The sequence below is a fragment of the Bacidia gigantensis genome (assembly GCF_019456465.1).
Source record: "Bacidia gigantensis strain McMullin 20006 chromosome Unknown contig_244, whole genome shotgun sequence".
Taxonomy (NCBI): Eukaryota; Fungi; Ascomycota; class Lecanoromycetes; order Lecanorales; family Ramalinaceae; genus Bacidia; species Bacidia gigantensis.
In genome coordinates this window covers 1045663-1060259 of record NW_025408600.1, presented here as the reverse complement: position 1 = coordinate 1060259, position 14597 = coordinate 1045663, and the positions used below count along the sequence as shown (strand labels likewise).

At 51.1% G+C, this 14597-nt stretch overlaps 3 protein-coding genes across 3 annotated transcripts; 1 reads left to right on the top strand and 2 right to left on the bottom strand.

Annotated features, from left to right (window-relative positions):
* Window positions 1-1624: 1624 nt before the first annotated feature.
* KY384_004985 (uncharacterized protein) lies at window positions 1625-3449 on the bottom strand (the record flags this gene model as incomplete). The annotated part of the gene is made up of 2 exons (XM_044813487.1): window positions 1625-2029; window positions 2082-3449. 2 exons carry the CDS (start codon window positions 3447-3449, stop codon window positions 1625-1627), a joined length of 1773 nt encoding a protein of 590 aa, XP_044669765.1.
* A 911-nt stretch (window positions 3450-4360) lies between these two features.
* Window positions 4361-6414, bottom strand: KY384_004984 (uncharacterized protein; the record flags this gene model as incomplete). Its single annotated transcript, XM_044813486.1, has 3 exons — window positions 4361-5005; window positions 5059-6104; window positions 6156-6414. The coding sequence occupies 3 exons, from the start codon at window positions 6412-6414 to the stop codon at window positions 4361-4363; spliced, it is 1950 nt and encodes a 649-aa protein (XP_044669764.1).
* Window positions 6415-8540: 2126 nt separating this feature from the next.
* On the top strand, window positions 8541-11258 carry KY384_004983 (uncharacterized protein; the record flags this gene model as incomplete). The annotated part of the gene is made up of 3 exons (XM_044813485.1): window positions 8541-8612; window positions 8671-8947; window positions 8998-11258. 3 exons carry the CDS (start codon window positions 8541-8543, stop codon window positions 11256-11258), a joined length of 2610 nt encoding a protein of 869 aa, XP_044669763.1.
* Between the last annotated feature and the right edge of the window lie 3339 nt (window positions 11259-14597).

Sequence of the window (14597 nt, the reverse complement as noted above, 5' to 3'; positions counted from 1 at the left end):
TCAATCTCCTTCAATATGTCCCCCGCACCTTTATCAATTAACTCCTTCGCAGTCGCCAACCCGCACGCATTCGCGTCTTCATCACTCCCCACAAGCCGCCTCCCCTTCGCTTCCACAAACTTCTCCCCATCCGTACTCACCACCATCGCCTTCAACGTCAACCACCCTCCACCGTTCCCCTTGCCCTCTTCTCCTCTCTCCTCATCATCCCACACACATTCCACCCCCACAGGAACGGAGCAGCCCCCCTCCAATACCCTCAACAACCCCCGTTCCGCCTCCCCCTCCCACGCAACCCTCTTCCCCTCCCTCCCCAACCCCGTCTCCAACGCCCTGAGAATCCCCTCAACCCACTCATCCCCCTCTCTCCACTCCACCCCCAACGCCCCCTGCCCAACTGCATGTCCCACACCCTGTTCCCAGCCCAACCACCCATCAATCTTCTCGTCTAGCCCGAGGCGCTGAACACCCGCGCCCGCGAGGATCAGCGCATCGTACTCCCCCTCCTCTAATTTCCTGATTCTCGTGGGCACATTGCCTCTTACGTCTTTGATGACCAGACCAGGAAAGTTCCGCCGTATCATCGCTGCGCGCCTGACACTACTCGTGCCCACCACCGCTCCCTGCTTCAATCTCCCCAGCCCGCTTCTTTTGCCCCCCCCCCTTTACCCCATCGCCCCCTTCCCCCTGCCCCCTCAACTTCGGAGCCACCAAAACACAATCCCTCTTCTCCTCCCGTTTCCCCACGGCTCTAACCCGACATCCATGCGGCAATTTCGTCGGCACGTCCTTCAAGCTATGGATAATGCAGTCGAGTTTGCCATCCAGGAGTTCTGTCTCCAGAGATTCTGTCCAGAGGCTTTTGCCTGAGGAGGCGAGGGTGTGCAAGGGGGTGGATTTGTTGGTGTCGCCGGGGTTGGTGGAGAGGGCGTGGGTTGTGGTTGGGATGGAGGCGAGGGGGGTAGGTGAGAGGTTGGGTGAGGGGGTGGGGGAGGAAGAGAGGAGGGAGGTGAAGAGCTTGACTTGGGCGAGGGCGAGGGCGGAGGAGCGGGTGCCTATGCGGAGGGTGCGTTGGGGTTGTGCGGTAATTGGATGAGAGGGATGCGATTCGGTGGTCATGTTTAGAGGGTGTTTATTTGGTCTAGATCTAGTGGGAGTATCGTGTTGGGACTCTCGTATATCATTGAGTCATGATCAATTGAAGAAATGTGAACCTTCAATTATGAGAAGAATTAGCATGGATAGCTAATTGTGGAAAGTCGATGCGGACACTTAATTCACGCCTTGCGATGACGCAATGAGTAGGCGAGGCTGTTTGCCCCTGAAGCTACCCCTTTCCATGCAATTGATACACAATAGTCCGCTACTGTACATAAGATGAATGGCAATCAGTTTGCTCATGATATAATATGTGTCTGATGTGCTTGCCATGAACCCGTCGGCACCATTGCAAGCCAGGCCGAGAAGCAGCCCCTTAGCAATTACGACCCGCATGATATTAAACACAACGTCCGCTCCGCCAACTAAATCAGAACAGGCAAATGTCATCAGCATCCCGCTATACTCAACATGGTCGACATCACTCCTTGCTTCTTCTTCCCCTTCTTCTCCTTCTTCATCACCATCACGCGTTCTTAACAGGAGGGTCTTTGAGCGCATTTGTGTTCAGCTCCGGGCCCGGCTCTTTCATTTCGCGTTCCTGCGCTGCCTCCTGCTCGACCTCCTCTTTGAGCTCGTCGTTGATGCCTTGTACATCGCCAATACTTTTCCGCGCTTCCTTGACCAAGTTTTCCGCCTCACTGATTCCCCCTTTCGTTTCCGATTGGTCACCATCAACCCCAATTGGAGGTTCTTTTTGGTCTAAATTCTGTTGCAGCGCCTTGCCGTCGAAGCGAACAATCATACACGAAAGATTATCAGTGCTGAAGCGTTGAAGCGCGTGATCAACCAGCATTTTCGACGCTGTCTGAGGATCTTGTGTATATCGTATCAGATCAACTGCTTCTTGGTCCGTACAGACGTCCCATAACTGAATCTGAAAGTCAGTAACGCCTCATGAGGTTGGAGGAAGTCAAACGTACACCATCGCATGCTAAAATGAGAAACTCGTCAATGTCCGCTTGTATCACAGTCTCCGTAGTGTAAGGATGGCCAGTAACCAACTCCTTCATATACGCGTCGCCCAGGGCCCGCGTCACCGCTAGAACGCCGTTTACACGATTATTCAGGATTAGGCCACCAGCATTTGATATCCTCTTTCCCTCATTCTCGTCACTGCCCTTGTGGTCGTATGAAAGGCGAAGTGCTTTTCCGTTACGGCAGAGTACGATACGAGCGTCACCGACATTGGCGGTGTACAGAACTCGCTGCCGAGTAGCCGAATTCTGAAGCTTTGGCATAGGCGAGGTGGAAGCAAACCCTGGTACAGCAGCTCTAGATGAGGGTGTTGAAGGCTGCTCTTCCGACTTGGAGTCTTTATCCGACTGGGATTCTGATGCTGCCTTGACTGCTGCAGCTGCAGCAGGGGCTATGGCAGTTGAGCCTGTTGCTGACTGTGAGTTCGGTATTCGGTCTTCCCAGCGCAGTACTGCGCAGATCGCGGTACACCCGCTATTCTTCAAGGGAAGCTTATCAAGCTGTTGATCCACGTTTGTGAACGTCTGGTCCAGCAATTCCGGGATGGGCGTATTCGGATTTTTGCGTATTGCATCTTCTAACAAAACATGTAACTTCTTTCCACACCAGTCGGCAGCAAAAGTGCCAGCATGACCATCGAAGATCGCAAAATAACCATTATCTGTTTCAACAACTGATTGGTCGCTGGATATCTTGTTGAGGCTTGTCTTCGAGTCGTGATTTTCTTTTGATGCTTCACTGTTCTTCGCGCTTGAAGCCGAATCCGTATCTGAGGCTATCTTTGGCGCCGGTGTACTCAGAAAATTGTACAAGTAAGCATGAGTGTCTTCCATATTCCGGCGGCATTTTCTATTCTTGTCCTCAGTGACGCCAATCTTGAACGTCGACCTTGGTCCAGGTTTAGACTCGCCAGCGGAATTGTTCAATGAGCCTTGAGGAACACTCAAAGCAGGGTCTGTCTTTCCAAGCTTCGAAATTGCCGAGGGCTGTGAAGGGCTCATGGGGCCACTTTCAGAATTAGAATTCGATGAGCCAGATAAATGAAGGGAATTTTTGGCATTCGCGAAAAGCGTTCCCGCTTTACCAAACCCACTACTCCTCCTCTTCTTTTCCCCAGCAGGATCTTGCGAATTTCGCGGTGTGCTTAAGCTTTGAGTGCGACCAGGGGATGTGGGTGAGTCTTCATCTACAGCGTCTAGATCTAGACCATTTGGTATACTTCCGGGGCCTGCAGCCTTGTTCTGAGCTGGATGCGAAGCAATTGGAGTGTCTGGGCTTTCTTTGGTTGGGCTTTGGGAATTGCCCCCAAACATCTTGTTCAAGAGGTTGCCCCCTTGGGCGGAGAAGCTCCTCCGCTTATTGCCTGCCAGAATGATGGATATAAGGACTTCGGTCCTGGTTTGGACGTTCTTGAAAAGCGTTCTGTGAGATCGGTAAGGTGTTCTCGAGGTTCTGGGAAGGAGGGGATGTTACTGATGATGGTTTTAGGATGAAGGGTAGAGAAAAGGGAAAAGGCGGTTATCGATCGAAGCTTGAAGAAGAGCAAAGGTCTTCAGAGTTCCAAGGAGGCACCTTTTAGGCTTTTGTGGTTGTTAGCTGTGATAGATTGATTGTCGATTGGGCATGGGGAGGGGTAAAACGATTGTTGGACTTCTAACAAATAACATGGTACACTGGCTTACATGGGCTGTAGAACTCTGAACCTGATAGCTCGCCGACCGTCGTTCGGTAAAGCCCTCTTAAAAGATTGCTGTCTCCGTTCCAGGCAAGCGGGTATCAGGGTCGCTTTCGGTCGCGAGTATCACAGTGAGGAGTCGTTGCAGGTATAAGCGTGGGGTTGAATGGGAAGGGAACTCTAGACGAAAAGCTTGGCATAAAACCAGGGACTGGCACAAGGCACGAGCCAGGGCGATGAAGATAATTGCGAAAGAGGTCCCAGACCCAAAAATATTATGCTGTTGAAGAGGATAGAGACATTGATGGACTTGAGCTTTAGCTTTTGTTTGCCTTGGTTGTTAACGTCTCATTTTAGGTTTGCGGTATGATGAAGAGGCGCAACGTTCTATGTTGATGCTATGTACGCTTAATGATCCACCGTGCATCAAGCGCTCACCTGGCGCTTCCCATGCAAGGCCAAAGTCATGAGCAAATTTCTATGTATTCGTTCGTAAAGCATAAGTCATTGCCCATCCACGACTCCGTACTGTACAGTCCTCATGTCTCATTAGGTCTGGCCCAGAGGAAGCCACGTCCGGCGTTCGTCCATACTCCGATTGATTTGGCCACCAGGAGTCAGGGGTAATTCGATCCTAGCTCCTGGTGACATGGTCCCACGGTTGTCTTCGCCTTCACCAACCTCATTAGCAAGCCGCGAAAAATAGTCCGCAAGGCCGTTGCCGTCGCCAACAAGAGTGTCGTAACCTGGTGGCGGACTCATGAGTGGAGGTGGAGGTTCCTCACTGTCGAACGGTGGAGGGTTGAAAGAAGGGTTGCGGAGAAGATGTATGGGGCGGCTCTGACCCGCATTCGGATCGTGGACATGTGCAGCTTGAGGCCTAGTAATTGCGGATGAAGAGGCCGATGGCGCATTGACGCTGCTCGAGGAAGCATTGCTGCCGTCTAAGCGTAGACTTTTGAGTGTAGGTAATAGACTTGTAGGAGAATTGCGCCTTCTCGGTGCGCCAGGGCAGCCACAAGCCGAGTGGTCTGTCAGCAGAGTTGCCGATTCTGGGGACGTATAGGCCGGTAAAGCAATGTTTGCTTGGGTAGCTCGACATGACAAGATGTGAAAAGGAGAGTCGATTGAGATCTCGAAATGTCTACGCTTGGCAGGGTCGACTGCGTCCGGTCTTGACAATCTCATCACAATCTATAAGGCAGAGTTAGTGACGGGTAGCAGCTTACGACAACCGAAGCACCAACCTTGATCCAATGGTGTACCTGGATGCCTCCATAAGTTGTGTCAAAATGTAGCCTTTGGGATCGATCTTTTTCTCGCATTTGATGGCAGCTCGGCAATTGAACGTTGAACTCCATTTCTGTAGGGCCAACTTCTCCACCTGCGTCCAGGTTGCCCAGGAGGTTCGACATGTCTCTTGGAACATCCTCGTTGCCCCTTGCAGCCTCCATACGCGAATCATAAGCAACGCCGCCACCAGCAGTGATGCGTAGCTCGCTTCCTGCATAAGTGCTCACACTTTTCGAATCAGCTCTTTTCTCAAAAAGTTGCAATTTCCGGGTAGGCTCAAGCCGATGCACACGCTTGTTGCTCGTGAAATATTGTATGTTTTCCGTGACATAGACCTTGATTCGGTGACACTGCACTTTTGCGAGGGGTGTAAGTTTGAATGCGATGGGGACATGGGCTCCAAGAGGGAACGATTTGCCAGATATGACGATGTCGTAATGTAGTTGATCCTCCCAATTTCGTGATATAGCTATCGGCTCAACCTGTTCTAGAGAGCCTTCTGAAGGGGCTCGAATCAGGAAGACCTCTCTAGCCCCTACCAAGTTGGCCCTAAAGGCTCCAGCTCTTTCGACCGTTGCTTCTAACTCGTATTTAACGTTACCTAACTCGACGTCAATCGTTTCCGGAAGCCTCGAATCAATGGGTAGCTCAAAGTTGTAGATGTAGACACCCGGTGTGAATGTTCGATAGCCTTTTTGCGCCACTGATGGTCCACTATTTGCCCCATCGGTTTTTTTCGAACTTCGAGCATTGTTTTCCTGGAAAGATAATCTCTTCTGCTCTTTGGCATTTATTGCACTCATTGCTGGTCGACGCTTGTCTTCCAAACAAGCATCCGAAGTACCAATTTCTGTCGTTGTGGCCATAGGCCCTTTCAAGGATTGGACCACGTCAGCACCCGACCCATATTCAGCTGTCTGAAACTGTGCGTTGAAGAAAGGCCATGTATGGTTTATGATACTATCGCGATCTTTGAAATCAGTCTTCTTCGGAGGAATACCTGTGCAATATGTCGTCAGTTGGTGATTCTTGCTGGTTATTCAATACACACCTTCGGGCCATTCTGTTTCTGCCCGGCCTCTGAATGACAGCGAAACGGTCTTTATCTTCGCCGTCTTTGACACTCGTAATTGAAAGCTACCCCTCAACATGGAGGTCGTTTGATTCGCAAGCTCTGAGGGATCGAAACCCTGAAGGAAGAGTACCGGCTCAGCAAGAGAAATAGATAGGCTCACGCCATTCCCTGCGGCGATTGGTTTCTCGTCGCTAGACATGAAGGTTTGTATTTCTCCGCTACTATTGCTTCCCATTGACGTCTGAGATACTGTGCGCATGGTATTCGCCAACGCTGGTCTGTGAGCCATGCCGCTCATAGGACCACCGACGATCGATGATTGCCTTGACCGGCCAGTCGTTCTGCCCGCCATGAGGAGAAATCCAAGCCCTGCTTCGAACTTTGACTTTTTGGACCAACAGCAGATGAATGTAGCAGAAGCGATGCTTGTAGTCGCCGTCCAATGACTATTCCCGCATTTAAAGCGTCAAATCCTCTCATCCACAAGTATGTCCGCCTGTTCAGGCTATGCTGTGTCGAATGGCGTAAGCACTCTTGGCAATTTTTGCCTTGGCCAACTGGCCTGCTAATGTACCGAGAAAGAGGACAGGCGAATTGTGAAACGACTCGAGATTTTGTAAGCCTGAATGACCCAAGTTGTCAGCCTCTTCATTTACAAATAGTTGGGGGTAAAGTTCTCTCGAATGCGAACCACGCGGAAAGGATAGGTTAACCCCCGCGAACTGAAAGACTGAAGGCTTCGTTCCCTCGTAACATGTGCGAACATGCCGTGGATGATAATCAAACAAGGAAGAAGTGCAGGGGCTCATACGTTACGACTCTCGGAGACTTCTCTTCTCACCAGTTAGGGCTTATTACGGGTGTACAGTCACTGGGAAATAACGTGTACAAGTATTGAGGGTAATCTGGCGGCGTTTTGAGGCAAGTCGAACGGTTGCCCTCCGAGATGCACCCAATAATTCCAGTGTGACCGAGTGTGTAGAGTAGTGCTGCCCCTTCGCGACCTTGTAGGCTGAGAGATGTGATGAGAAAGTCACGAGGACCAAAAAGCGTGATTTAGACAGGGCATACTCTGTACGCAATTGGTTATGGTGAATTGCAGGTGATGATGTGTAACCCGCTCAAGCCCGCCATTGCCGGGGTGCACTAGCCTCTTAATATACAGGATTTCACCCAACCGGGCACCATCCAAAGCATGACTGAAACGGGCGAGGTCACGATTTCCCCAGATCCACAGGCGTGCCCAGCTCAGCGCAAAGCCAGCCACATGGATCTGATTTCGGCAAGCCGCACCTAAATGCGACGGCCACGACTGATCATCAGACCCTTTCGCCATTTCGACCCCATCCGCGCACTGCTCAGTGCTCAGCCACCGGAGACAACGTCAACCATGATTACATACCTCCCAAGCATGCATCGTCATCTGCTGATCAACCTCTTGATGACTTGCCCACCATTTTGTCATACTCAGCAGCCAATCCTCATTCCCTCCAGAGAGCCAAGGGACTCACGGTCCCCGGAGTACCCGACCATCCATTCACAAGGCTGCTTGGACGGGCAAGACGGCTAATGACCAGTGTTTCTCTGCGCCTAAAAGCGGAAGAACGGTTGAAGAGGATGCTGCCGGAGCCAAGCTGTCATTGGAACTATTGCTGTGCCTGCATCGACCCTTGCCTCGATTGAGTTTCCCAGCACCTCCGATATAGGACTGTGGAGGGTTTGCCTACGTCTTAAGAATTCTTGCTCCTTGTCTGTTGGCCATTAGCATGACCTTTGACGGGTATCCCACATGCAGGTTCTTGTCACTTGTCCGATTTCGGCGTGCTTCACTGGCGTCTTTGGGGGATCAAACAACGTTCTTGACCTGTAGCTCGTCCGAATCCCATCGTCTATGATGCCTTGCGCAAGATGTATTGCCGGAGCCTTTGCACCTGGTTTGCTCTCACACATGCTCTGCGAATGAGACATCAAACTGCCTGTTGTGGGTGTTGCGCGATTTGCCACTCGTGGCCGATCCCACACTGCTTATCCCGACAACTAGTCGCGAGACTCTGCAAATCGCCGTCTAGCTATACATATGTAGATTCTATATCCTAATAGTCAGCTAATTGATCTGTTTCATCGAAATAATCCAGCAATTCTCCCGTGCGTGCGTCACGTGCGCGGATAAGCTAGCGCGTTTTCGCGCGATGATGTCCTTTGCAACGACTCGTCAACATCAACGCCTTAAGCTCTCAGAGCTACAAAAACTACGGCAAGGCCTGATTCAATGATCGAAGGGTGCTCCCGATTGAATATGCGTCACCTCCCACGGCTTTAACGAAGTTGAGCAAGTGGCGACCAAGAATCCATGCTTGCGCAATGGACGACAAATCGCATCTTCCTTTGTTGAGGGCCGTCGTCTGCTGCACTTCAGTTCCGCCAGAGCAGAGAGTACGTCGTCCGTATTCTTTTAATTTAAGAGAGCTGCTAAGGGCTTTTTTCATGGTAGACACATCTCGCAACATGTGTGGAGCAAATGGGTGCTATTCACAAGTACGACTTGACTTCAGACGTGACGCACCTGGTGGTAGGAGACATAGACACACCAAAATACAAATTTGTGGCAAAAGAGCGCCCAGATGTCAAATGTTTGTTGCCGAGCTGGATAGAGGCTGTGCGGGAATCATGGATTGCTGGTGGTGAGACAGATGTCCAAACTTTGGAGGAACAGCACAAATTGCCTACCTTCTACGGCTTGAAAATATGTGTCACTGGCTTTGCAGATCGTGAGCGTGTATATATCGGTATTTAGGCCCGTTGCTAACAAACTGCGTAGCGGACGAGCGCAAGGACCTCGAAGATCGAGTCACCGCCCATGGTGGCGAATATATGCCTAACCTGACTAAAGAGGAGACCCATTTAGTAGCGAAGGAGCCATCCGGTGCCAAGTATGAATTTGCAGAGAGATATGGCATAAAGATCATTGCAACTCAATGGTTGGATGAAAGCATAGAAAGGGGTATGGTCTTGGATCCTAGCCTATATCACCCACTTATACCGCCTGAGAAGCGTGGCCTCGGTGCTTGGATTCGCAAATCGACTTCCACTACAGTGCTGGGAAAGCACACAAGAGAAGAGACACAACCAGAGCGATCGAGGAAGCTGAGTAGGACCGCGAGTGCTAGGCTGGAAAATGCAAATAGTGGGCTCTGGGGAGATATCGTCATCCAAGAAGTGAAGATCGAGCCTACCGAAACCAGCGCTTGGGATGAGGACGCGCCACTTGTCGATCAAGATCAGGAAAAGAAACCTTTAATCCCATATTACGATCAAAAGCCAGGGGGCCCATCGCAAATTTCTGCTTACACAGAATGTACGACCAGATCTGTACGAAGAAGTGATATCTTCAACAGCAAAATATTCATTTTGTACGGCTTTGATGAAAAAAAGACCTCTGTTCTGGAAACACACTTGATATCTCGTGGAGCAAAAATTGGAGACATCAAGACTCTTGCTTGGGATTTGAGAGAGTATGAGCTCTCTGATTCATTTGTAATTGTGCCACACACGATGCCAACTCCTGAGATACCAAACATCAGCAAGGGCTCGTCACCTCTGCCGGTTGTAACGGAGCTGTGGGTTGAGCGGTGCTTACATATGAAGCAATATCAGCACCCTTCCATGCAGATTATGAGTCGGCCACTTGCAAACTTTCACATAGCTGGAGCCGAACGTCTCAGGATCTGTTCTACAGGTTTCCAAGGCGTCGATCTGTTGCACATGTCCAAGGCAGTAAAGCTTATGGGTGCCAATTATGAAGAATTTTTCGATCCCAAAGCGTCAGCCTTGCTTTGTGGTGCTCTGCATGCTGGCGCGGACAAGCTACGCCATGCACGTCTGTGGAGCAAGCCAGCTGTAAAGGTAGAATGGCTCTGGGATTGCCTTTCCAGCAGCACAATCATGCCATTTGAGTCCTATCTAATACAACCTATCCTGCTACCTGCAGAGATTGAGGTGGAAAGCCAGCCGGTGCAGGTCTCTGAGCAGCCGAACAAGAATAAAGTTGCCCCAAGCCATTCAAACCTTCGAAGCTCTTCTATTGCTCCGTCAAGCAAGCTTCTCTCAACGGACGAAGACCAACGGAATCGTCGGAAAGGTGCTTCATCCTTCAAGAAACAGCATGCTACCGCTGTTGATCCATTTCCAGATGATGGGGGACCGCAAGTCCTCGAGGATTCAGAGCAAAAGCCTTCAAATGCCATCGACGACCACTTTCCCAATACTAATTCATCTTCCACCCACATGAAGTCATTAGACTCCCTTCCCCTACAAGAAATCACCCCAAATTCATCGCCACCAAAGCCACCACCAGTACCACCAGAAGACGACAACCCGCCCAAAATCTCGTCGCAGCGCGCAATTCAACCAACAGCATCCCCTTCACCCTCCAAGCCCCTCTCATACCATGAAGACTCCAATCTGGGCCCAGCAATCTCCTCTCTGCTAGCCCACCAACGCTCCCACTCCGCCGCACACAAATCCGCCCCAAACAGCCCTCATCCCCGCCGGCGACGCCAACTCCTCGGTCGCGCTCCCTCAAATCTCTCGTCCGGCGGCACCATCCCCAACGCCGTCAAACCCCTCGACTTTTCCCGGGCCAGCAGCGTCGACACCCTGAACACCGACGGACTCGGCACGCCCTTGAGTGCCAACGGTTCCTTCCCTCCTTCCCGGGCCGACAAAGCAGGAACGGGGGTGGGGGTGTCGGGCGTCATTTACGACACTGATCATCACGAAGAAGAGGAACGGAAGAAGCAGGAGGAGCAGTTGCAGATGACGCAGGTGGGGTATCAGGACCCAGATGCCTTGGTGTGGAGGGACAGGGTTACGAGGAAGATGAGGGGTGAGAAGGTGGTGTATGGGAAGACGCCGAGGAAGGGGAGTGTGTTGAGGAATGTGGATGGGGAAGGTGCTTGGGGTGGAGGCGGTATGATGGGAGCGAGGGGAAAGGGGAGGGCAATGGAGAAGGATGAAAGTGGAGGGTTGGGAATTGCGAAGAGGACGAGGGGAGCAGTTGGTGCGATGTACGTAGGCTGATGGAATGAGTCTGTCTTGGTCAATTGGATGGAGGTAGGGGTTGTTGATGCTTGGATGGGAGAGGCGGACTTGGATGACTCCTTGCTTATAGTTTGGGCTTGGGAAGCTTGATGAGAGATGGAAACGCACGAGTGTGAATTTTTAAGAATTGTACACTATCTCTTGCATATGGCAGCGTTCTCAAGACGTCCACAAAGTTCCATTGAGTAAGAGGTCAACGATGTTCTGCCCTTGCATATTCACTCTTCAATTCTTGTTTTCTTCTCTATCTTCAATCTTAACAAGAACGGAATGATTACTTTCAGAGTGCTTTCCTTTCCAGATTCTGCGGCTGAGGGTGTGGAAGAGTCGACACACAGGGTCGTGTAAAATGATATATTGGCTCCACGGCGTCCGGGTTGGCAAAATTCGGACATTCAGGTAAACCCAGACTCGAGGTCATTCGGTTACTACTACGATAATGGGAAGTAGGTGCAAGAATCTACCCCTCTCCTTGTTCTCGGCAGAATGGGAGCTAAACATCACATTATTTTTGTCTCTTCGGGGTTGATGTGGAGTATGCATACGTCCAGATTTCGAGGAAGTAGACAACGGGGCTCGATCAATCTAGACATTGCGTAAGATTCTAGCTTTTACTTGACACAACCAATTGTGTACAATCTCCTAATTCAGCTATGTTCAGACCTGTAGAAGCCAAAACACTCCGCCAGTGTTTTCAGCGTTGTCTTGCAGGGATCAGTGCAAAGCTCGCCGCAATTGGCCTCAGGATCGAGATTCACCACCACCGGCAGCCGTGGTTTGAAAGATCGATCTCGCGATCGAAAGCGGTGAGCATTTGGAAAGATAACAGTTAGTCATAGGGTGGCCAAATGCTTTGACTCACCTTGAATCGTGTCCCCGTGACAGGCATCTTGGGTTTCAATTTGCCGTGTACCCTTTCGGAAGCAATGACCTTGCTATCGACAGGGAAAGTGAAGCGCGTACCCTGGGCATGAAGCCTCGAGAGCAGGCTTGTGGCCGTCGGGGCGATAGTCAAAGCGATCATCTACGGTCTCAGCATGTTAGAGCGTAGCTTTGCGCATGCATGATATTTCTAGAAAATCGTGTCATGAAATCATGATTTTGTGGGGGTGCGCTGTCATTTCAAAGGGGGTCTTTGGCCGCGCTGAACTTGGACGGGGCAAGAGATCCTTGATTGCACGTCGGTCACGACAGGCGGTTAAAGCGGAGACGCCAAAACAACTGAAGGATTGTGAAAGATAACCGAGATCTCAGAGGGATTTCGAACGACTGCCATTGCTAGAAGTAGACTACCAGCAAACTGTACATCGGTAACGGCAACTCCACATATTCTATTGCCGACCGATCAGATATAATTACCACCAGCGTGCCGACCAGTCCAATACGCGAAAATTCCGAAAACAGGAGTAGGTCTGAGCCCTTGCCGGTTTGAGATGAAGCCAATGCAAGGGAAAAAGTGTCAAGGCGGAGGAAAAGTGCCCGTTTCGCCAACGCTGTGTTTAATGTTGCAGTAGTCAGATTCATGCATAATTTCATCAGCCACTGATCTGGGGTGCAGGATCTAAGCGTCCTGATCACCGCCGCTGTGGGTCCTCGCTTTGGCTGCCGGACTGCTCTTGACTACTGCTGCTGATGCCGAACGGCGGGTTGCATCAACAGGACCACTGCGGATCCCCTCGTCTCCTCCCCTCCGTGCGTTCCTGGTCTGATGGTGATATACTACTACTTGACGTTTGACGAGACTGTGGAGGTGGGCTGGGCTGATCGAGCCAAGTGGGTCTAGCCCCGGCATGTGTGGCAGCGTCCAGGAATCACAATGTATCTTTCGTGAGGTCCCCGAGGACATCTGGTCGCAGGATCCCCATCCAAAGTGACTGATACATAGTGTGCGGCCGGCTCGCGGCAATTGTGGTGGACATAATAGTTCTTCTCGTAGTTGCACATTGTGAGGTGACGTCTGTCGCACGGCGATCGGTACCTGATTCGGGGCTTGGTCGATTAAGCACTTGAATTGTCTGCCACTGGTTAGCGTGCACTTTGCTCTATCTAAGGTTGTCGCCGTTACCTCTATGTTGGGGGCCAAATGAGTTCAGAGGATCGTTGCGGGTTAAGCTGAGGAGAGAGCTGTTTCTTCGAAGAGATGAAACAAAATGCAAGGCGCAGAGAGAGCACTCTTATAGATGTTGGTGCGCAATGGTCGTGACACGGGACTCAGGTATCAGCAGACCTTGAGAAATGTTATTGTTCCGCGAACGGAATTGTAAATTAAAAGGAGATATCTTGGAGGACAGCATGGCGGATTGGACGAACCGGCAGTGTAGCCGCGCACGAGCAACCAATCCGGCAAAGTCTCTGACACCGAAGACAATTGGGTATTGGCGTGGAGTTTAACAACCAGTTATTTGCGATCATTACATGAGCGACAGGTCGAATGGGCGGTGTGGGCGGTGAGGGAAGGGTCAAAGCGGACATAGAATGCTGAAGCTTGGGCCCTGTGAGAGAAAAACATATTCCTCCACTCGGACCCAAATCAGGCAGAAAAGCTCAAGCGGTGGCGAATGAATTGGGAGAAGCTGCTGAATTGGAGCGCAAGAGTAAGCGATGGATCATTAGGAAGGGGTTCCTGTCGCCGATGAGGCTGTTATGATGCAATATCTAGCTCTGCCATGGACAGGTAACAATTTTAGAGGTGGGGGTCCATCGTCAGGGCTGGCCATGTGCCACGTTTGAGAATCGCTCTAAGGACTGTAATATCCGCTGTTGGGTAAATTATATCGAGATTTCGGCAGTGAGACCGACATGATTTGACACAATTTGAGACAGGCCTGGAGTTGCCATATTGGTATACCCTGTTGAATCTTCTTTGAAGCAGACGGCGGAGAACCTACACAAGAACGTACGCGTGTATACTTTCTCGCAGTGGCGGCGGGCTATCTATAATGCTGTCGATCCGCGGCTCAGGCCGAGTAGGGACAGATTGGAGAGCTGCATGGTGGGCATTTAAGATGAGCGTGCAGCTGTCATACTTGCAGGATGAGATGGTGGCGGTAAGCTCAAGCTCCCCGCAGGCCAGATAGGGGGCCCCAACTTTGCGGGGCACTCCTTCCTGAATACAGAGCAGCTTCCAGGCCCATTTTTATTCGAACGGCGGGCCGTCACTTCGGCACCGCATGCTTCTCAGGGGCTCAGGGATCCAAGAAAACTTTCAAGTGGACGCGGTCTCTGTCGCATAATCGCGTATAGAACCGCTTAGCCCGAAGTCACATGCTAGGTCACTCCGAGAACCAGGGTTGAGCCACGGGAGTGAGTGGGATGAAA